Here is a 23,966-nt window from a genome sequence, read left to right on the forward strand (position 1 = left end):
ATGGCGCCCCCGTTTCAAGTCATATTTTTTGTGGTTGAATTTTAACTGCCACACCACTTATTACCTTTGTCTTTGGCAGTTTTGTGAAAAAAAGATAAATATGATAGACCAGAAAAAAAAAAACTATGTTTGTTTCTCGGGAAAGGTGGTGCAGGGGTCGAGGAGGATCATATTCTCCCCCCTTCCAGCATATCCATGTGGATTGTGGAAGACCAGTTTTGACCCTTTGATTTCATAACATCTTTACAACTACTCGTAAACATGGGAAGGGTGGGGGAGGGCAGTTTCTTTTCGTTTCTTTTTTTTTTTTTTGGGGGATTTTCTAAATAAATCCCAAGAAAATTCTTTTCACATTTAATTTTTTTTAAGTTTTGAATGATCTGCAGAAAAAAATTTTGTTATAAAAGAAAAATATTTTAGGCATATATAGAAATTTTCTTTTTTTTTCCTAAAAGAATGCATGAAAAATTTGCAGTTAGCACAGTGGAAATGAGTTCATTTACTCTAAAATTAAAATGTCAATAGTTGAGGTTGTAATTGAATGGTTTTGGCATAAATGAGCTTGATTTTGAAAATCATTAACTGATTATAGCTACGATTATATTGATAGCATTTAAGGTGAAGATATGCGTCTATAAATATTTTTAAAAAATATAATAGTAATAATAAATGAAATAATATTTTATATGCTTTTAGTGTAAATTTTTAATTTCATAAATAATATTAAAAATTTGATGTATAACTTATTTTATTTTAATTTATTTTTTTATTTTTTTAAATATATCCTAAATCGTGTATTTGATAATTTTTTGTAATAAAATAATTTTTTTTATTTTTTTTCATGATATTTATTGTTTTATTTGAATGATCTGCATTAGTTTAAAATTGATCATATCCAAATAATTTTTTTTTCACCTTTCATTCAAAGTTGAAACGAAATCTAAGTTAAAAACACATTGTTTAGCTGAAATACTTTCTCCAACTTTAGCTCTAAAGTAGTACAAAACCCTAAACATTCACCCAAGAGCATATTGAAGAACTTGTCATTTTTCTTTAATCTTTACAAAAATTTTTCTAATTTTAGAGAGTTTTAACGTTTAATATGATCTACAAACATAAACATTAATGTTTGCATCCAATTTCATTCTTTATCTATTAAGGAGATTGCTTTCAAAGAGTTAATACCATTTAGCATTTTTTTTCAATGGATTTTACTTATTCATCTTTAAAGCAAATCAACCAGCTAGCATCAATCTCCTAAGTTATTTTTAACATATGATGTTTTTAATATTTAAAATAGAATGTTCGTCTCAAAAAGTTTCACTTATTACGTTTAAAATTAACAACAAAAGATATCGATAAAATTTAAACTTAAATAATCTTGTAACAAGATGAATGAACTTGAATATTAAACCAACACTCCATTGGCTTTTTGTTGATTACTTGCACGTCAAACACAATTACATGTGTCTACAAATTTTATTACTTAAAATTTATACCATACAATTTCCAAACACATAATTCGCTTCAAAAATGTCGAACAATATCATAATTTGAATTCTATTTTGAAGATTTCGGGTATGAAATATGATAATGTACATTGCATTGCCTTGTTGTTGTGCTTGTAACAAGAAACAAGAAACTAGCTTGGGTGGGTTCACGTGCATGTTGTTGGATTTTGGTGTTTTCAAGTTTCAACACATGGAAATTAATCTTTAACCAAAGAAAGAAATTGTTTGCATTACCCAAAATCAGGTGAAACTGAAGTTATATCTAGTTCCAAAGGTGCAGATAACTGACAGGAGCATGTGAAAAATGATGTTTTCTTCTCAGCTTGAACTCCGGGTCCTCTCAAGACTGACAGGCCATGGTTTGGGTCCCTGACGAATTTAAGATTTTTATATAAAAATTGCCTACGGATTTATAAATTTTATCCATAGATAAAAATAATATTCAGAAAATTTTTTTATTTTGCAATCTTTAAACTATATATGAACATCCTACCCATTTGGATCCAGGAATAAAGTTAGTCTTGAATGGTGTATTGGTCTCTGTACAACTTTCAGGTACTCTTTAAAGAATCAGATTCTTTTCAAAATATTCATGGCAAAACACTTGTAGAAGAACATTTTTTTTGCAGAAGGCCCAAGCCATAAAGGCCTATGTTTTTGTTTTCGTTGCCAACGTATCACTTTCTAGGTTTCTGAATATTCTTGCAATATTTCATCTTCCTTGCCTGATAACTTCCCAAAGTCATGTATTCACAAACAAGTTTTGGCAGTTTTTAATCATGACTAGATGCAAATTCTTTGGTGAATCATTTATTAATCAGTGCTTAAGGCAAATAATTAATGTAAAGATATTTATATCAGCTGGAGGTGTCTTCCAATGGGAAGAATTGTTTCTTGAATATTCTCCATAAAAGAACTGGAATCAGATTCTACCCTTTTCACTAAAACATGCAGAAAGAAAGGCTCCTCTCGTACAGAAGTTGTATGGGGGACATATTTGCAATAACCACCGATTTGTATATCCAGTAACTCATTTCAGCATCTAACATTGACTGCTTCCAAGCCTTGCAATTGCAATTTGGGACCATATAATTTTGACCTTTTGGGCATATTAGTATTCTTCGGAGAGTGTCTTGTCCCTAGCACATGGAATGAAACCGCATTTTCTCTGTTTGAAGAAATTAAAAAGAATATATGCCATCAATTTCCAGGATTACCACAGGCTATTGAAATCTAACATTGTTCGAGCAAGGTCACGTAACACTCAATCACAAAGGTAAATTAATACTTATCTACAGTTGGAGCATAATTCAGATTATCATTACATGCATGTGTGTTTTTAAGGTTTATAATGAATCATCTTGTTTGTGAAATTAAGCTGTTTTCCGGGGATAAAATCCTGTAATAAAAAAAAAAAAAAAAAAAAGAAACAAAGTCATTAAAAACAAAGACTGTAAGTGATTTTAATGTTTGAATTCTACCACTTAAGTCAAAGATGGATAAAGGAAGATAATAAAAAAGAGAATGTAAAAAAATAAAAAAAGTCAAATGATAAAATGATACCTAAATGATTTTATTTATACCTATAAAGCTAGACTACATAACTTAAAATGATCTAGTAAATCAACTTGATTTGAATCGTTGACTGTCTAATTTGAAAATGACAAATCAATATTTAAAGGAGTCTATTGAGTGATTGATGAAGTGATCAAATTGATATGATCTCATGAAATTAAGTTAATCTGACATGTCAATTCATACAAAATTTAAAAATATCCATAATTACCTACTAACAATCTCTAATAAATAAAAAAAAAAAAAAACTATTTTACCTTTGAACCTAAAAATCTCCCTAACACCTCTCATTAAATTGCAAAGTTTGCGGATAAGTCTTCACTGAGGGCAGATTTTCTGAATATGCTGTCAAAAGAAATTCTCAACTTATGAATATGCCGGGAGTAATTCCCTATGCGTATACTCTTAATCTCATGCAAAAGACAGTCGTACCTTCTAGTTGTCTTCAAAATGAGAACCAGTTATGGACCCTTTTCCTTTTTATGGCATTTTAGGCTCCTACTGACCTACAACTTCATGGTTGAGGTTGACCCAGCACCCACTAAATCCTCAGATATTCTGTGTTCTGATTCCGATATATTAATGGTGTCCGAACAGTTGGATAATGACAGGTGTGACTCGGTGCTGTAATATTCGAAAGGGGGTGATAGATTGGTGGCAGTGAGGAGCTTAGCAAAAGCTGAGCAATCTGTTGCTAATGATACAAATGAACTCAAGTTAGGTTCGCTGGCGCTGGAGGGATGAATTGATGGTTCTCGGATCAACTACAGTGTTTGAGTTGATAACACATTCTCGTTTTATTTCCACGCACAACAGTGACAGCATAAGCCAGATTCAAGAACATTTCTCTCATAAATCATGGTGAACCGTGTAAAACTATCAACAAACCCATGTCAGGATGTTGAAGTCTTGAAGCTCTTAAATTACTGATTGATTATATGCACAGAAGAAGCTGACAACTGAAGGAAAATATCATGTTGGTCATGATAACATTTCAATTAATAACCTTTAAGCTGATCACCAATACATTAATCAAGGGACAAAAAAAGGCAATATATAAAAGTGCTACGTAGAATAAGTCCAAATGGATAACACCGCAGATTCCCCTATATATCTAGCAAAACTTTCCATGCTGCATTCACATGCTTCTCTTCAGTCAATGGGGCACCTACGGCAATCATCATAAGCTGATGCTTTTAGATGACATGCTGCCATGCCCAAACACACAAAGAAGTAAATCCCACATCTCCTTTTTCTTGGAGAAAGAACAAGATACGAGGCATCCCATCAACACATACCATAGGCACTTCAAAGTGGAATTCATAACCCTGAAGAGTTTTTGTCTGGGATCCTCGGTGTTCGGTAATCACTATAAACTTTGATTAATTTTAAATCGAATCAAATCGAATTTTATAAGAGAGACAAACTTTTTCAACGTTTATTTTTTTTTATTTACAAAATTTAAAATCAAAATTTTTCTTAAGAAAAATTAAACTATTTAGACTAACAAGTGTTGGTATGACCTTGTAGAATTTACAGCATGATATCCTTATTTTGGCATTATAGAGATGGTTTAATATGTTATGCAAATAAATAAATATAAAAAACAAAATATTATAACAATGATTGTTTAAAAATCCTCTGTTATTGATTTTTTTTTTCATTTTGATAAAAAAATAGTTAGAAAATGGTAAATTGAGATATAAGTTATTTCAATAGAATCACTAGAGATTCACTGGTTTTTGACAATATTAAAATTTTAGTTTTAAGTTAAATCTAACTAAAAATATTTATTTATTTAAATAAATAATCTTTTGAGACATGCTCATCCTATATCCAAAAAATGATTTATCCAAAACCGAAACAAACCGGGCTGGGCTTATAACCTGTCACACCTTAAGAAAGCGTAAGGTTCCAAAAAAACCCAAAATCCATCGATAAATTGAAATACTGACCCCAGCCCAGGCTTAACCGGTATGCAAAACCCAGACAACTGCTAAGCCCGATGGCCTTTTGTTTCGTTTCCGTCGTTCAAGTCAACTCGAATACAAGAAATTTCGCGTTCATGGCCGCTAAACCAGACAAGTAAAGCTATAAATCCTCTGCTGATTAAAAAATAAACATTTTTGAATTCGAGCGAACCGCGAAGGGAAAAAGAAAATGGAAGACGACGCCGATATTTACGACGGAATTAGAGCTCAATTCCCTCTCACTTTCGGTAAGCAACAAAAATCCCAAACCTCTCTCGAAGCCATCCACAACGCCACTCGCCGTTCCACCACTGCTGCCGCCGCCAGTAATAATAATAAAAGCAGTGAAGGCCTCCCTTCTCTTTCCTCCTCCTCCTCCAAAGCTTGGCTTGATTCCCTCCGCAATTCCAAACCTCCCAACCCTAACCCTAATGACTCCGTGATTGGCCCGCCCCGTCCGCCTCCTGGTCCAGTCCCTGATGAGGATGATGATGGCGTCATGGTGGGTCCTCCTCCACCGCCTCCAGCTTCAGGTGATGATGACGATGATGACGTCATGATTGGGCCACCACGGCCGCCGGTTGGGCCCAGTTCAGACTCAGAATCGGAGGAGGAGGAGGAGAACCGGTATCGGATTCCAATGAGCAATGAGATTATTCTCAAGGGACATACTAAGGTAATTTATTTAATTCTAATTTCTCAAGGGTAAAAAGTGATTTAAGCTCTAATTATTAAAATAATGAAATCCTAATTATGTTTAATGCTTTCAGATTGTTTCAGCTCTTGCAATTGATCACTCTGGATCTAGGGTTCTTTCGGGTAGTTATGACTATACCGTTCGAATGTTTGACTTTCAAGGGATGAATTCTCGGTTACAATCATTTAGACAGCTTGAACCATTTGAAGGCCACCAAGTTCGTAATCTAAGCTGGAGTCCCACCTCCGACCGCTTTTTGTGTGTCACTGGCTCTGCTCAAGCAAAGGTTACTTCTTGCATTAGTTCACTAGTCCTTTTTGAGGTTATAGTATTGATTGGTTGGTTGCTCATGGTTGTACTCTAATTTCCATTTTAGATATATGACCGAGATGGGCTTACTTTAGGTGAATTTGTAAAAGGGGATATGTATATTCGGGATTTGAAGAATACTAAGGGACATATATCGGGGTTGACTTGTGGAGAGTGGCATCCCAAAACCAAGGAGACAATTTTGACATCATCTGAAGATGGTTCGCTTCGTATATGGGATGTTAATGACTTCAAAAGTCAAAAGCAGGTCTGTAATTTTCTTATGGTTGTTGATCATTCTGAAAGGAGATTATGTAAAGAAAATGCTTCAATTGTTTATTATGCAGGTTATTAAACCAAAACTTGCAAGGCCTGGAAGAATTCCGGTTACAGCATGTGCATGGGATCGTGAAGGGAAATGCATTGCAGGTGGAATTGGGGATGGCTCTATACAGGTGCTAACACTTCTTTTGTGTTGACTTATTGCAAGCTAAAATAGGTTGGTGTTGTGTAATTGCTTCTATTTTCTCACAATCACATGTTTGGTTGAATTATCTTGCAGATATGGAACCTTAAGCCTGGATGGGGAAGCAGACCTGATATATACATTGAAAAAAGTCATTCTGATGATATTACTGGGCTTAAGTTTTCTAGTGATGGAAGAATTTTGCTGTCCAGAAGCTTTGATGGTTCACTCAAGGTAATTAGCACAGATTGTTTGGATGAATGGTGAAATCCCTCCCAACACAAAAGGCAAAAAGATCCGTTCTAGAATCTTGATATTTGTTATGAATTATATGTCAGGTTTGGGATTTACGCCAAATTAAAGCCCCTCTTAAGGTGTTTGATGATCTTCCAAATCACTATGCCCAAACAAATATTGCATTTAGTCCTGACGAGCAGCTCTTTCTTACTGGAACATCTGTTGAGAAGGAAAGTACAACTGGAGGTTTGCTGTGCTTTTATGATTGTTCAAAACTTGAACTTGTTCAAAGAGTTGGGGTATCCCCGACTTGTAGTGTTGTGCAGTGTGCTTGGCACCCAAGATTAAATCAGGTATCCACACTCTGGTCTCTCTGTGCATTATCCTAATCACACCTATCAGGCACATGCATGGTTAAAAAGTGTGAACTGATAAATAATGTATAATATTAATACACTAATGTAGTTGTTTCTGTTTTAAGATATTTGCAACTGCTGGAGACAAAAGCCAAGGTGGGACTCATGTACTGTATGATCCAACCCTTAGTGAGAGGGGAGCTCTTGTTTGTGTTGCACGTGCACCTAGGAAGAAATCTGTTGATGATTTTGAGGCACTGCCTGTGATTCACAACCCTCATGCGCTACCATTATTTAGAGACCAACCAAGCCGTAAGCGTCAAAGGGAAAAGATACTGAAGGATCCTCTCAAGTCACATAAGCCTGAACTTCCCATAACAGGACCAGGATATGGTGGAAGAGTTGGTACAACCAAGGGAAGCCTGTTGACTCAGTACCTTCTAAAGGTAATGGTGTTTCTTCTCTCCAAAAACTTACCTCTCTGGTGCTTCTTAAAATGTCAATGTTGTATAACTAAAGCTGGTGGGAGAGACTTATTTATTGGCTCTCATTGCAGCAAGGGGGAATGATCAAGGAAACATGGATGGAAGAAGATCCTAGAGAAGCTATACTTAAGTACGCTGATGTTGCGGCAAAAGATCCCAAGTTCATTGCTCCAGCATATGCTGAAACCCAGCCCGAATCTATTTTTGCAAAGTCAGATTCTGAGGATGAAAAGAAATGATCTGATTTTGGTGTTGTTTCATTCTGCTTAATAAAGGATCTATTTTAGTATTTTTCCTTTTGTAAATGATGATTATCGAATGATTGATGGTTACACACACACATCAGTTTACTAACTGTCAACGTTCTGACTTTTGCTCTTCTTTGGCAGCTGGTCTGTATAATCTCTAAGTCACTGAGGTCTAATACGGGCTACTGCAGAAATCATTGAACTGAACTGTTTATCATAGGGTGTAATCGAGCTGATACAGTGAGAAGCTCGAGCTTGAGCTTGAACTCGACGCACAACTCGGAGCTTGATACTTTACTCGAATTCGATCGAGTTTTATTTTTCAAGCTTGAGCTCGATTCGTATATTCGATAAAAGTTTAATTATTTATGTTTGAACTCGGATTTGAAATATTTTATTAATTAAAATAATAAAAATATATTTAAATATAAAAATTCGATTAGATTTGCGAGTTATTCGAGTTGGATATAAGAATATTTGCATTTGATTCGATCGATAAGTCGAGTTATTCGAGTTCGATTCGATAATAATCGAATCGAATTCGAATTTTTTTTAAATCGAATTTAAGTAGTTTGCAAATGCTAATGAATTATTTACACTATTAATTTAAAAAATGTAATTATTGTCTGTCTTTGCTAAAATTTTAGTTTTGACGGAATGGTCTGTAAATTTTACTATTTACATGATTGATTCCCTTTGCCCTACCAATTGTAGGATTCACTATCAAATTAATGTCTTTGGAAGTAATTTCTGTTGTAAATGTCAATGGGTGGTCAACTGTTCATGATGAAAGCATAATGATTCTTATACCAATCGGGATTGTTGCATCCATTCTTTTCCTTTCAATCTTACATCGAACTGCCATAAACAGATAGTTCCCTTGAATCACTTAAGAATTTATCTGTTGCTTGTTTCACCCTTTGATCTATAGCCATATAATACTTTTATGGTATGCCTATATATAACCTGAGTAATCAATACTATTTAGCTTGGGCTCTTCACTAAACAGTTTTGTTATTTATTTTTTCACAGGATAGATCCATGTGCCTACTGCCTATGGTAAGCATTGTGAAAAATGTTGGCAAGTACATTGAAAAGCTTCTGATTGGAGCTTCATGGAAGGGAAATGGTATAAAAATGGAAATTCAAGAAAAATATAGCGGTAATCATTCGTATAAATTTTATGAATGACAGGTTAGTTTTTCAACGCTTGTAGAGGTTAGTTTAGTCTGTGACGCTCGGCACTCGGTTTCATCCTAATGATAAATTGTATCCCAGTAGGAGAGAATTTGTATGGAGTCCTTTGTAATTGCAGCTTCAAAGCCATCTCAAATTACCCTGGGCGACGTTTGTCTGTTACATCTCTTAGCGTCTGTTAATAGGCAGCAAAATGCATGTGTATCAATGAAAGAAGCTAAGCAATCGACACATGCACGTGTATCAATGGAAAGAGCTAAGCAATCGTCCAATCGACACGTGAATGTTGTATCACCGAAAGAAGTGAAGCAACCGTGGCATGCATGGGCCACCTGATGAATTTAGTAGCACGGCGGTACTAATCATGCTTCATTAGAGTAACGCAAGATCAAATTGACTGAAAAGTGGACTAAGTGAATGAATACTGATCTTGTAGCTTCGTTACATCTACTCTTGAAAACTGATTTGAACTGGACTGGATGAAAATTATCTCTTCACATGCCATAAGCAGCTAACAAAATGCCCCCCAACATTTCTGCCTCTATCACAAAGGCTTGTCAACCATATTTTTAAATGAAAGCAGGTTTATACACTACTCGTAGATTAGCAAATGCAACAAAAAGTACGAAGATGAAATCCAATTATGAAGCCATTGCAGCGGCTCAAGCACCTTCCTCTTCCGAAGCAAAGAAAGCATGCGACTCTTAAGCAACAGATGATTCCAGATCATTCAAACTAAATATATATTGATCAAGTATATGAGTTGCTCTATAAACTGTTCAATCTATTGCCATTTACAAGGTTTTGTAAGTTAAACCGATCTCTGATTTCCTAAGCATCACATCCCCCTAAAAGATCAGGATGATGACAGTTGTTTGCTTTCTGCACTATGCAATACAACAGACATATCACTAACGTGTGGAATTCCCGATTATTATTACTACTATGTTACAAAAATCATTTTGGCAACCTTTTGCTGCAAGTGAGTTCACCTTTTTATGGCTCTGCACCTATTGTGATTCGACATGGCTTAGGGTCACTACCGATGGTTTCAGAGGCCATCAACCCTCGGGCTAAAGAACTTTGTACCTGATGGACTTTTGCATCTAGGAAATTTCACCCGATGCAACATACCTGTTAATGGGATTAAGTTAATGCTCATTTTCAAAGCTTGACAAACGAGAGTCTGATAGAATGGTGAATAGTTGTGTGTCTACAAATAGCTGCAAACAACAAAAAAAGAGCAACGGATAAGCAATAGAAGCTGCGCAATTACCAAGTTTAACAAATTATTTTAATTATAAAGATCTAAGATTTAAGTTAATTTAATATCCTTCAAACCTATTTTATACTTGCTTTGAATTCACTAGCAAACCAACTGTTATGAAAATCACTAATTGAACATGAAATCCAGAAAGTAAAAAAAAATTATAAATGTGTGCCATCAGATCTAGTGTTGCAATTTTGTAATTTATGGTTCTACGCATTATGACATGCGATTTTCTTTCACTTTTATCTTTCTCATGCCAGGGAACAACTCAGAGAAAGTTTTGCTCCTAAGCTTCAAACAACAATCCAGCACTTGCTTCTTTGGCTTCATATACTGAAATGAAACATTCACTATACTAGCTCTTGCAAATGCTAATCTTAATAACCTTTCTCAAAGTTTCTTGCCCTTTTTGGGCTAGGTGTTCTACATCCACAGATGGTTTCAATCATTTTAGCATCAATATATAACAATGCATCATTCAGCGTTTTAGCTGGCAAAATGGTGGGGTTTGGAGTTTAGGCATCATGCTTTGTCAATGTGGATAAAATGTACCTATTTCAATTGATACCACATGAAAAAACAATAGCATACGCTCTGCTAAATGCGCATGTCCCAGGATTCCTGTAGTTGAACCTCATCCTTAAGTGTGTGTTGTGTAATTCTATATATTCAATCAACAGGGGACTAAATCACTCATTAACATTAGAATGGATGTGTAGAATGCTTTGCAAGTAGCAACTATTAGTTTGGATTGAGTTTAAACTAAAAGATGTAAACCATTAAAGTAAAGAACAGAAAGAACCTTAATAAATGGTTGGTCCTTACTAGGAAAAGAGTCAATAAAGCTATCTTTAAGTAGTAAGGAAACCTGGAAAATAATCAAACACATAAAAGAAGCTGAGAAAGATCTAGCAGTTATGCAGTGATTTATTATGAAAAAAACTGGAGTAACAACATAAATTATAAGAATAGAAGTGCCAACCCTGTCATAGTTTGATTGTACACCAGTAATTGTATGAGACCTCAGATTTGCACAAAGTGACTCCAGGTATTGCCTCATGACTGTCAAAAATTGGGTTGCAGCTTCAGCCTAAACAGGTAAAACTTATATTAGTTGCTGCCAAAAGATGAAAATGAAAAGTATAGATGGAAGGATGGTAAAGGTAAGTAAAAAACAAAATGCAAAGAAAACAAGTTAGATGGTAAAATCTCTCCAGATTATTCCCATAACTATTAAAACAAAATTTTAGAATAATCTGAATTAACCCTTGACCTAAAGTAATCCTGTTAAAACATTGGTTATAGTGAATTAATCTGAGTTCATTCATAAGATCTTTGGTTAAAATCTTGACATATTCTAAGAAAGATAAAAGTTTCTAACTATTAAAACAAGTGGGCATGCAAGTAGAAATATTAAGCATTTGGTTATAGTGATCAGTAAACACCTGCACTTCATTGCACCTATAGGTAGGATGCCTTTTAGCAATTGAACCTTAAATGAGAGCCTGGCATGTATTGACCCTAGTTCAGATACAAGCTCTTTATGTCAAGGAAGTGTAGGCAAGTGACATGTTCTCACCTGAATAACAGTTAAAAGAACAACTAAGAATACTCAGAGTTAGGGCGAAACACGTCAAGCAATCCTCAAATTTATGAAATTTCCTTACAAATTGTTCAAGAGTTGGAGAGAGTGGAGAGAAATGAGACATATTACTAGGGCACTAAATTACAGTCCGTATAAAACATTATGAACTGTAAGTAAATCCCACCAAATTTTATAACAATTTTATTCCAGCACTATAGATCTCGGAACCAAACACGCAAACTATGTTTAGAAACCATAAATACCTGGTTCTTGACCAAATTAACTTGAACAAGATTAGATGTTTTCATTTTCAAATCAGTGGGTTAGTGTTGTATGTCAACCTACAAAGTCAAAGAAACAAAATGCTAAATCAGGGCATTTCCATTACTTCCACTAAACATATGCTATTATAACATTCTTTGCATATGGAAATATGTAATGTGATGTCTTTATATTGTATGTTCATTCATACATAATATAGAAAGAGCTTTGACCTGTTTAAAAAGCCCAAAAAGAATCCCTTTGTGTTTGCGCAGGCGTGTGATATCAAAGAGATTCCTTTTGTCTTTCTCATGCAGGTTAAAGCTCTTCTCTTACAATCTAATGCTAAGTGTTGGCACAATTTAGAATTTCATGCATCATAGCATCTTTTTTATTAACATCCAAAAAGACACTATAACTCACAAGAAAAGGAACAGGTGCATCAAGAAAATCAAGCATTGTCATCGGCAGTACCTAAATGCAATTTGAGAATTTCACAAAATGAGAAATAACAGATCCTATCAGATTACTAAAAGTACGATATCTAGAAGAATTGCAAAATGCAATTTGCAACTAACAGTTAAACATCTGAAATGCAATCTGCCACTAAGCATAAACTACTCAACCTTTTCTTTTTCCTTTTTCCCCTCTTCCTAGTGAGAAAGAGTGACGAAACACAGACTCTTTTGAAAGAGGAAAGGATCAATATTAACAAGTTACAGCACTTTCATATGGCTTCTATCGTGTTATCACCATGTAAGATCTTAGGGATTTAGTCTAAATGCAATAAAACTATGACCACCGCCATGTGAAACAATTTTCACAAATGATTTTTCCAAAGATGTTCTCATAAGTGGTCTACAAACTAAGAAACTTGAATCTTTTACATAACAAAATCCTATTGTTGACAATCTTCATCAGATTTTTGGCAGAACTTATAGAACTATCATATGCCAGATCAGCTGATCCTTTTTCCCTTTCTACAAACCTGGTTTTTTTAATGCACCTGCTTTCAATCAATCCACAATTTATAAGTAAACAAGTAGACACAAACAAACACATTCTCAGATATTTAGATATAAAAGTTTCTGTAAAAATGTATATCTATGTGCCTGTATATGTGTATTTTTGTTCATATTTATCGTTGCCACATTGTATGAGTACAATAAGGAATGTTTTTATGAAAGATCTTCACGTTGGAGATCATTTGTTCATAGAGATAGCAAGTACTTATATGTCTATGTAGCCAGATGTCCATACTTTATAGTTTCTTTTACTTTTTTAAGCTATAAGCTCTTTTCCTAGACTTGACTCATTCTATATGCACCAGGGCTAAGCCTAGGACACTCGTAATATGTTAGCTGTCACCATGCTGTATCAGATATATTATAAATTTCAATTTTAGAAGCCATATTTTGTAAATTGCACTACTTTTTTCTTTTGGTTCACCATTTTCATAACTTTCACTGTGTTAATATTTCACACCTCTTGTGCTCAAAGACTTACTTCAAGAATATTTGAAAAACGATCTGCTACATCTTATTGCTAATATCAAATTTTGGGCTATATACAGAAAAATATCTGCCAAGTCTAGAATTTCAAATAAAGAGCAGCAGGAATGGAGGTTATGGAGCTTACTGGAAGCAATAAACTCTGCCACTGAAATGGACGAATCAAAGGAACAAGGGATAATACCACAGCTGATAAAACAACCTGCATTGATGGAAATTAGTGTCAAAGCCAGGATACAGTTCACAGCTGCCATAAAAATAACTAAGTGCAAAACACATAGGAAAGAAAATACAATCTCTTAACTAATTAACTTACCAGATTTGGGCAAAATACAACAACCTGTTTTTCCAGTAATACTCCTGCGATCACTGCCAAAATCTGGAAGAACAATCATAAGGTGACACCAAATCTACCAAAAATAAATTACAAACATTACTTCTGCAGGAAATGCATGTAGGAACTTTTAAGATATCAGGATGGCAATTTTCTCTCAAATGACTGCATGCAAAGTTGATTAAGTATCATAGTCGCAATGATCGTGAAAGTTTTCGTTATATTCGCAACCGTGACAAACGCGATGCGATAAAAAATGTTACCGTTACCGCAATTTAAATCCCTACACCTATGCCCCAACGGCGGCAGCCTTGGAGGATCCGAGCTTCCTGACTGCACGGGATTCTGTGGTTCTCCATCCACTTTCATAACCTCCTCCTCAAAAAGATGGTTTAAATCCCAATAGGGTGATGGCAACTGGTCTTCATGTCCTTCACCTTCTTGGTTTCCATTTCCAAGTACTTTTTTTTTTAATCTCATCTTGCATTACTCATTTCACCAATTAAAACCAAACCTCTGCTCCATTAAATTGTCAGCAATGACAAAAAAATCCACGCCTTTTCACTTATTTTGCAGAATCTACAAGAAACCATCCTCTTAAAAGTAGAGCTTATTATAGATTATTACACCAAGATATGAAACGGGTTCCCTTTTATTTGCTCTTGATCGTTAAATTCTGTAACTACCCAAATCATGAAACCTTCCAATATATACTTCTAAAATCAAATACAGAATCGCCTCTTTTTACGCAGCTTACAATCTGAATGCCAATTCCTGTGCTGTATGATTCATACACTCTTAACACCCTATTTGCAAAAATATTTGAAAATAGTAAAAGCTAAGGCAATTTAAAAAAAAAAGAAAAAAAAAAGAAAAAAGAAAGAAACCACGAGAATGAGGACAATGAAAAGGCCAAACCAAATACTTAAAAGATTCCCAACAGCTTTATTTTCTTCAAAATTAAAAAAAAAAAAAATCAAAACAGAACATGGGTCGAAATCCAATTAATGCAAATAAATAAATAAATAAATAACCAATAACGGCAAACATAATTGGAAGAGAAATAGGAGAGATTCTTCCTTACCTCTTCTTTTTTTTTTTTTTTTTGCTTCTGTTTAGCAAAGGTTTGGTTCCTTCAAGGGAGAGAGAGAGAAATGCTAAAAAAAAGAAGGGGAGGTTACACAAAAGAGAAGGAGATTAAGCGAACTGTATGTAGGCTTTTCTTCTGGAAAAAGATTAAAAAAAAAAAAGAGAGAAAAAGAAAAGACAGCTCAATAATCAATATGCCATGGAAGGTTTGAGACAATTTTTTATAGAGAAAACAAAAAGACAACATCTAAAAAAAAAAAAAAGATGGCAAAGGCCACCATTGACTTCCATAAATAGTGCTTTTTTGACAATGGAAATTCAACGTGTGGCTTGCATGCAATGCCAAAGACACCCACAGATTCCCCTTTTAAATAAAGTGGCCAGTGGGCTTCTCATCTCTTCTTTTCTCTTCTGTTCGGCTTCTTTTTTTGTGCCTGTGCTCTTTCTTTCAGACTTTTACAGCTCAGAGTTGGGAGCTCTGCCTTTATGGCAATGATGCAATCTCACTTTCTCCCTTAGAAGCGTCCTTCTCACGCATTTACAGATTAATGGACAGAGATCAAAATCATGTTCTTTTCTACATTCATATTTTGCAAACTGAGAAAGAAAGGATTTATCATTGGTCTGTATGAGAGCATCAATATTTGAAAGTTGTAGCTTTTTTTGTATTAATTTGGTCTTTTTTTTTTTGTTGAAACAACGAGTTTTGGCAATTAGAAGTTTTGAAACATTTTGAAATATAGTCTAAACCATATAATGCAAATCAATTAAGAAAGAAAAACAATCACTAGGATCTTATCAAATTTTTTTGTAAAATTAAATGTTAAAATTTTAATTTAGAAAATTTTAAAAATTATGATTATAAAAGCAGACGCGTGGCTAAAATGCGTATTAAAACTGTGAAAATAAATAAAAAAAATCACATGGAAGTGAGTAAAAGTAGCGAGATAGATCGCACATGACGAGAAGTTTATAAAAGGTTAAGTTAAAAGAACGGCAGTTTAAGTAAGCATTCTTGAATGAGAAGTTAAAAAATGCTTAGGTTGTCCATCTTCCCATCATTAAAATCTTTCGCATTTGAGTCAATCTTCCCATCAATCCGCCATTGGGCCGATAAGAGTTGGACGATCGTGCGACTCCTATAACGGCGCTCGATTCCTAGACGAATGTTGATCACTGGGTACATATATTAATCCTCCTCATTTCATTTGATTTTCTCTGTTCCTAAGCAATAACTTCCTTCTTTGATCTTCAAAATCATGACTAGGCTTTCTAGAAAGCATTCCTTTTTTATTTTAAAATTTTCCTTCTCATTGCATTTGCGTTTCTCTGATTCTTCTCTATAACTTCCTTCTTCATTTTCACAATCATGATTCCGCTTGCTAGAACTTTGTTTTGGTATTTAAACCGTGCTTGTGGCGCCAAGAAAATGAAGCAGGTGGCCATGAAACCAAAACCCAAGAAAATGGAGCAGCTGATATTTAAATAATTTCATTAGTGTTGTCAAGTTAGAAGTTGAACATGTTTCAGGTTTTTAATTTCGATTATAAAATTAAAAATTTTTATTATTAATGTAACAAACACGAATTCTTTACATGTTGTATAACTTTATCTTAAATTTGATTTTAATTATATTTCAGTTGTATGTCTCTTTTTGTAATTGATTTATTTTTTCAGCATACTTGTATTATAAACATTGAATGAAATTCAATAGCTGTAAAGTCTTTTCAGCCAAATTCAGTCAAAAGCTTGTTATTTATAACATTTTTTTTTTTACTATTTTTTATGCAATTGGATTTGCTTCGTATTTTGTAATTTATGATGGGAGAAAAGTTAGAAGAGAAATTTCACTTGAACTAACTTTTTTATTTGAAAAAAAAAAAGGAATTTGGATTTTATTATTTGAATAAGAATATATACATTAATTATTGACTTAAATGTTCAATATTTCATTTAATTAACTTAAACATTCGAGGAAATGTTAAATTAAAACTTAAATTTTTTTCTAAAAAATTGTTAAAAATATTAATTTAAATCTCAAAATTTGATGATATATTATTTTAAATAATTTTTGGATTCTCTACAAATACCATAAATAACAATATTTTAATATATTATTCAAAAAATTTTATTTTTTAAGAATTTAAAAAACTATAAATATGTAGTAAGAGATTAGTACGATCAATATGCAATATCTGTCAAGAGTTTCACAAAAAATTACTAATATGTAAAATTGGAAATGCAATATTATTAATGTCCACTAAATAAAGGGTTAAACTTTTAACAAAAGCAGAATTTGTTTAAACGAGCATTGTTTTTTAAAGTATTAGACATTAAAATTTATTTCAAATATATATTTTTATTATTATTATTTTTTATATATTAAAGTGTAAATTTTAAAAATATTAAAATTAATAATATCGTTTATAGCATTTATTAAATTTAAATATTTAAATCATAGAATTCTGATTCCACCCTTTCATCCGTTTAAAGCGACGCCCACCACTGTATGGCGCCATAGTCTGCGACCGTACTTGCTCGTCGCGCGCAATCGCGCACCATCGCTCGAAACTTTGAAATCCCAATTACACCCTTGATGTTTTCCCCTTTTTCGCTTATGGATATAAACGCCCTATTTCCGTCTATATTTTATAGCTCCTTCATTTTTTTCTAATTTTTTTACTTCATTTTACTTAACTTACTTCATTCCTTTTTCCCCGAATTTCCCCCACCCCCCAAAAAAAAAAAAAATCCAATCTAATCAACAACCTTAAAGACCCCAAACTACCCGCATTACACTTTCTAACAATCGCCTCCCTAAACCCTAAAATTCTCCCGTTTTTTCTTTTATCTTCTTTCTCACTTGTAGAACAACACCAAAAAAATAGTAAAAGAAACCCCCGAAACCCCCAAATTGCTCTCAATTCTTCATGGATTCGACCCCTGATTTCCCTTTTGGTTTCTCCCGGTTTTTATTCAGATGACAGAATCTTCATAATTTACATAAATAAGAAGGTACTATTATTTTTCAAAAATAGAAACCCTAAATTTTTATTTATTTATTGTTGTAATGGAGTCGAATCCAATCGTTATCGATATAAGCTCCGACGACGATGAGGCGACGTCGACTTGGAAGGAGCCGAAAGGAGACGACTACGATTGGTTATCGGAAGTTCTACAAGCAGTTGATAAAAGGTTCGACGATCCTGATGAGGTGGTGGTGGTCGGGGAGGTCAGCCCTAATAAGAAATCAAACTCATGGAACTCATCGGTGAGGAAGGTTGTTAATGAGAATGATGATGATTGTGTCGTTTTGGAAGGTGATCCGAATAAGGCGTTGTCCAATGTTAATGATCCCCAAGAGGATTCCGATGAGTTGCTTATTGTAGGCCAAAAAGGGCAGGTAAATATTAATTTTTTATTCACATTTTTTAAACATTTGTTGTAATTGTTTTTTGTTATTTACGTTGATGGGGAGGTTTTCTTCAATGTTTTGTTGCTAAAATTAGAACAAGTGGTTTCTATGTGGTTTCCAGTAGTTCCCAGTGAAATTTGTGGCTGGTGACTGCTAAGGAAAGGAAGATAAAAAAAAAAATGTCCATGTCGTTTAGAGATGCGATATGCATTTATTTACTCTTTCAACTTGTTGAAGCACCTACCTACATCATGGGTTCATGAGTTTGTTGTGGTGTAAGTACCAACTTGGACTGCAAAGTGAGGATTGAGCCTTTGAAAAACTATTATCATCTGGTGTAGTTAGAAAATGTACCTTAGCCGTTTCCTCTTGCTAGAATTGGATTACTAATTATTGGAGAAAGATGAGATGTGAATCACCAGTTTTACCTGAAGGCGAATATCACTGGGTTGAACTAGCTGCAAGTGAAAATTCCACCTTGGATAACCAAAAAGACCTATCATTGTGCTCAGGTGATCCGTGGTCTTAAGGGCATGGATACCTGTTTGATAGATGTTGAAAGTAGACCACATGGTTCAATGTTGCTACTAAAATCTCAAAAGGTTGAAAGAATTAATGAGGCCCAGAATTTTCTATTGTGGGATATCTGGAAGCGGAGGTGATCTTAGGGGCATTTACAAGCTGGTTGCATAACATGCTGATATTTAATGTTGAACCTACTCTTTTTCCTTCTGCATTAAACACTCAAGACTGTTATGTCATGGGCACCATATTTCTGATAGCTATCTCTGGTTGCAGATTGCATGCAGAGATTTCCCCCATCCACGGCATGATTGTGCTAAATTTCCTTTCAGTTCAACCTCTCATGAGCAGCACTGTGAACTGGTAAATATATTAATTTTTTGAAAAAATTACTTGAGACTTTTTTTTTTTTTTACTTTTGATATGGTTGATTGCTGCACTATTTCAGAGCTGGTGCTCTTAAATTTAGCACACATTTCAAATGCTAACAACGAATGACCTCTTGACATTGCAGTGCCATTGCTTTGTTTGTGACATGCGAGCACCGTGTTGTTATTGGGGCTCAGGTGTCTCTAATGTTGATCATTGTCATGCCACTAATAAAGAGGAGATATGGAAGACTCTGCGGAAGAATTTCAGGCTTGAGAGAAATGTTCCCATTCCAGTCGCAAAAGCTCCTGTAACTTCTCAATCTACAGCAGTGCCTCAACTTAACCAAGTTCCACGTCATGACATTATTCAGTTGACAATGCAAAATCAAGTTTCTGGGCTAACTCCAACTCAAGCTACTGGGAACTGCAGACCTCAAAAAAATCATGTCCCAAGGCCATCCATAATTCCTGCATCTCCATCCTCCACCAGATTTGGGATTCCATATAACCCAAGTGTGGGTAGCAGACATGTTCTAAGTAAAAGCACAATTCAGCCACGTTCAGTTTCACCACAGTTGCTAGGTGTGCGTGATACTGTAATTCGAAGGGATCGAGGCATTAAGGTTAGCCACTTGGGTTCCCAATTTGTCCCATCCAACACAATATCCAAAAGACTTGACACTGAAGTTGCGTCTGCAATGAACCGAGCTGCATATGCTCCATCAGAAAACATTACTTCTTCTCATGCATCGCAGAATCAACAAAATCCTGCTTCAGTTACAATATCAAATGAAAGGAATCTGGATTCCATTGGCTGGACAAACATTTGTTCTGGCACAAACTTGGGAACGTATGCACATCAGAGCTCCTCACAGCCTAGTATGGGCAGTTTCTTTATAAACTTAGCATCCTCCCAATCCTCGGTTTACAGTCAGCCTGTTCCTCAATCAAATGTACACCAAGATACCAATCACCTTCAGAATCAAAATCAACCTGCAACAAATTATGGTTTTTCAGATTTTGACTTAAATTGGGTCAACAACATCAGTCAAAGCAATCAACAATCTTCTGTTGATAATTTACAGCTTCAATTCCGAGGGTCCTCACATGTGAAAGAACCATTCAAGGACGTAAATGAGCAAGATAAATCATATTACGAGTTTGAGAGCTTCCTTTCTGATAACCAGTACGATCCTGAAAATTCCCTTACTGCAGAACTTAATCCACTGTCTCCTGATCATATATCTATTGATACTGGTATGCTTTGCTTTGATATTGACACCTCTTGGGATTGCCTAACTCGTGCATAGCTGATTAGCATTGCTTCAGCATCCTAGGGAAGTAAACTCCGTCCTTGTGCAATGCACCTTGAAAGAGAAGCAAGGGATGGCATGCTATTTGGTAGTATTGGTTTTGAAACTGTACCATAGAAGCTTTGATGGTGTACAATCGTATAAAAATCGACAGGGGCTGAGTGATGTTGTACAGAAGCGAGTTGTAACCCAATTTTCAATATTTATGAATCCAAAAGCATCAAATAATTGCAGGTAATTCTTGTTAGTAAATTTCCTTTATATTTGACAAAAAAATGACTGGGTTTCAAAGATTTTCATCCTTTTCTTGACTTTTTTTTGCCTACATAAGGAAGATGGTTTTGTCTAATAATATTTTTCGAAGTTGGAAGCAATTAAACTTGGGTGCTAACTTGCGAATCTGGTTGAAACTTACAACTTTCTCGCAATTCCCTCTAGGTTTGCAGTTGTACAAGCAAGTTACAATTTACATGATGTGTCAGGTGACCAAAAACAAGGACAGATGGTGTTTTACTTTTTAATGCTATCGTATCAACTTGGATAAGAAACTATTAAGAAGTGTATTGAACCATTAGCAGAATGAGACAACTTGGATGGCGTTTTCACTAGCCTCAGGCGGCAGAAATATTCTAGTAATAAGAAAAAAAGATTACTACCATGAAAATGGAATAATTTAAAATGACATATGTTAGTAGTATTTACATTCTTAATTTAAAAAAGAACCTCAGAGCTATGGTCTGGACTCAGGATCAGGAGTTAGGTAGGGTTTAACGATTGAAGGAAGGGGGTTTGGCGACTTTGTTTACTTTTAAGAAAGAAGCATTTCTCTAGTTCCTTTCTTTCTTCTTCTCTTGCAAGTTCCAAAAGTCTCCATTAATCTATACTTATTCTCTGTTTATCTCTAGCTGTCCTTCCAGCAAACAGCAGAAGAGTGATAACAATAAAATGGCGCAATAGATGGAAACAGGCTCAGAACCAAAAAGAGAAAGTGAGACCGCTGACCTCGAAGCCATTTCTGCCCTCAAAGAATCAGCTGCTTTGGAACTCAAGGTTTTTTATTTTTTCCTATCCTTCTAAAATCTGAACTTCGGAAAACTCTTTTACTTTGTTTAAAATCATTCTTTGGGTAATTGGGTCTTTCAGGAGAAAGGCAGCGAGATTGTGAAAAAGGGCAAAAGGCATTACCCAGAAGCCATAGACTGTTACAGTAGAGCCATCAACCAGAAAGTTCTAAATGATGAAGGCATATTACTGAGCTGTCAAAGTGTGTCTGTCATTGCTTTTAATACCCATGGAGCTATTGAATTCTACTATGAAGTAAGCTCTCTTTTTGATGACAAACTAACAATTATGATGATGCATTCAAGTCTCAAGGTGTTGAATTGGAGAAATTCCATCATAGCATGCTTGGCATTAATATCTTAATGTTAGGTACAAAATGGCTTATGCAATTTACCATGTATCTCAGTGGCAACTATATGTTAGTTCAGCAAAATGACTAGTTACCTACTTGTAGCAACTTTTCTTCCAAAGAGATATTTTAATGTGCCATATAGCTGTCCTAGTATTCATTTACTAGTCTAACGTTAAAAATTGTATGCTTCTAATGACAGTATGCTAAACAAGGGTTAAAATCATTGTGGTTTGCTGGAATCAAAGACATTGAGACTGCTTCATAGCCTATCAGTCTTTGATGCTCATTTTCACTGTCCTTGATTGTTTTGTCAGGCTGGTTCTGGGGTTTTTGTCTGTCTAAGGCCAAAATTCTCCATTATCTCCTAGAAGGAACTGCAGCTTCCAATGTGGAAAGCATTGGAAAGGAAGAGAAGGATGCAGCTGATGGTTTTCTTTACAGCAATTCTGCAGGTTGTATGTTTTCTAATCTACCTTTCGCATCAAAATTTTCTCTTTGTTAGTTGCTATATGTTGGTAGCTTTCTGTTGCTAGAGTAAAATTGGTGAAATTATTTTAAATGTTACTTGTTGCAGCAGAAAAAAGGAATCAACCTCACTTCCTCATTAATTTTAGTTAAACGACAAAAAACCACGTTATTTTTATCTGAAGTTCCTATGAATAATGTTCCAAGTTCATCCAAATGGGTCAAAGTGAATGAAAAAATAACACTTAATGGCGTGTTGAAAGAAGCAAACTTCATTATCCCAATGATAGGTTTATCTTTATTAAGGCCTTGTTTGATAAACCATTGGAAATATTCAACACTTTAATTTTTTCAATGCTTTTAATAACACATTTTAAAATCCATTTAAAAGAATTTTTTCAACCAAAAAGTGTTGAATACGATAAGTAGGCATAGACTTACTTATCACTTCATGTAGAAAATGTTAAATAGATTTTATTTTTAATTTTTTTCGAATTATTATCCCCTAAAAACACTACTTCAATATCTGCAATAAAAATAAAGATAAAACGATAAATTTTCAGAATTCAATATATTTACCGTTATCAAGCAATATATTTATATTCAACATTTAATTTTCAGTAAAATACCAAACAGTTTTATAATTCAAATTCAGTACTTACCAAATTTAGTATTAAAAATTCAGTAATTAATTTTGCAACACTTAATTTTTTAATGTACCAAACAGAACCTAAGCATTTTATGCATTCATAATGCTTCTGTGAAAGCATTTCCATTACTTTTCATTGAATTATCTTGTGTTATTTCCTTGTTGCGGTCTTTTATGTTGTTTCAAAAATACTTCAGAGCTGAAAAATGGACACCTCCAGTTTGGGTTAAAGGCACCCGCATGCTAGACAGCTAGTGAGTGGTTTTTATTGCATCTTAGAAGAGTTAAAGCAAGCAGTTGAAATCAGCAAAGACAAGGTTGTGGTATTATTTTCCAAAGGCTTTTCATGTATTGGATAGTAGGCATTTCATTGTTGTTGAAACAACAAAGACAAACTGGAAGAAAATAGAAAGGAAGTAGTTTCTTTTACAGCTTTAATAACTTGAATGATAAAGTCTATTTGCTGTAGCACTTGCAAAATTTCTGTGACTAACTTTTGAGTTGTAGTATTCTAATTGCATCAGTGGTTTATCTGTTAAGCATGTGAACGGCTGTCAAATATTCAAACTCTTGTTGCTCAAGGTTAGCCCAAAAAGAAAGAAAAAAAAGCAAGGCAGTATCAAACAAGTTCAAGTAACAGAGTTTTTCTTTTTTTTGGATTTAACCATCGAAAAATCTCGCGTTTTTTCATTTGAAAAAAGTTGTTAAGATTAAAA

The 23,966-nt window shown here is 34.4% G+C and overlaps 2 protein-coding genes and 2 pseudogenes across 5 annotated transcripts; 3 read left to right on the forward strand and 1 right to left on the reverse strand.

Moving 5' to 3' along the window:
• Positions 1-5,067: 5,067 nt before the first annotated feature.
• On the forward strand, positions 5,068-8,061 carry LOC111314355 (uncharacterized). 2 transcript variants are annotated; one of them, XM_022915619.2, is made up of 9 exons: positions 5,068-5,732; positions 5,827-6,039; positions 6,130-6,330; positions 6,410-6,517; positions 6,625-6,762; positions 6,867-7,118; positions 7,247-7,567; positions 7,678-7,855; positions 7,996-8,061. In XM_022915619.2, the coding sequence occupies exons 1-8, from the start codon at positions 5,247-5,249 to the stop codon at positions 7,843-7,845; spliced, it is 1,887 nt and encodes a 628-aa protein (XP_022771354.2). In that variant the 5' UTR covers positions 5,068-5,246; the 3' UTR covers positions 7,846-7,855; positions 7,996-8,061. The 2 variants fall into 2 exon arrangements, with proteins under 2 accessions (XP_022771354.2, XP_022771352.2); XM_022915617.2 differs by lacking the exon at positions 7,996-8,061 and having other exon boundaries at positions 7,678-7,960.
• Positions 8,062-9,777: 1,716 nt separating this feature from the next.
• On the reverse strand, positions 9,778-14,381 carry LOC111314356 (uncharacterized; annotated as a pseudogene). The gene is made up of 10 exons (XR_016332377.1): positions 14,254-14,381; positions 14,111-14,177; positions 13,995-14,069; positions 13,806-13,880; positions 12,591-12,641; positions 12,170-12,247; positions 11,767-11,900; positions 11,304-11,411; positions 11,124-11,189; positions 9,778-10,274 (listed from the first exon to the last, which is right to left on the reverse strand). The product of XR_016332377.1 is annotated as an uncharacterized LOC111314356 (transcript).
• Positions 14,382-17,831: 3,450 nt separating this feature from the next.
• LOC149512154 (RPM1 interacting protein 13-like) lies at positions 17,832-20,960 on the forward strand (annotated as a pseudogene). The gene is made up of 3 exons (XR_016332573.1): positions 17,832-18,504; positions 19,315-19,401; positions 19,553-20,960. The product of XR_016332573.1 is annotated as an RPM1 interacting protein 13-like (transcript).
• LOC111314357 (uncharacterized) lies at positions 20,816-23,792 on the forward strand. Its single transcript, XM_022915624.2, has 5 exons — positions 20,816-20,956; positions 21,628-21,772; positions 21,866-22,039; positions 22,451-22,588; positions 23,448-23,792. The coding sequence occupies exons 2-4, from the start codon at positions 21,680-21,682 to the stop codon at positions 22,502-22,504; spliced, it is 321 nt and encodes a 106-aa protein (XP_022771359.2). The 5' UTR covers positions 20,816-20,956; positions 21,628-21,679; the 3' UTR covers positions 22,505-22,588; positions 23,448-23,792.
• The last annotated feature ends 174 nt before the right edge of the window (positions 23,793-23,966 follow it).

Source organism: Durio zibethinus, chromosome 23 (assembly GCF_047325235.1).
Source record: "Durio zibethinus cultivar Kanyao isolate XHJ-2024 chromosome 23, ASM4732523v1, whole genome shotgun sequence".
NCBI classification, from domain to species: domain Eukaryota; kingdom Viridiplantae; phylum Streptophyta; class Magnoliopsida; order Malvales; family Malvaceae; genus Durio; species Durio zibethinus.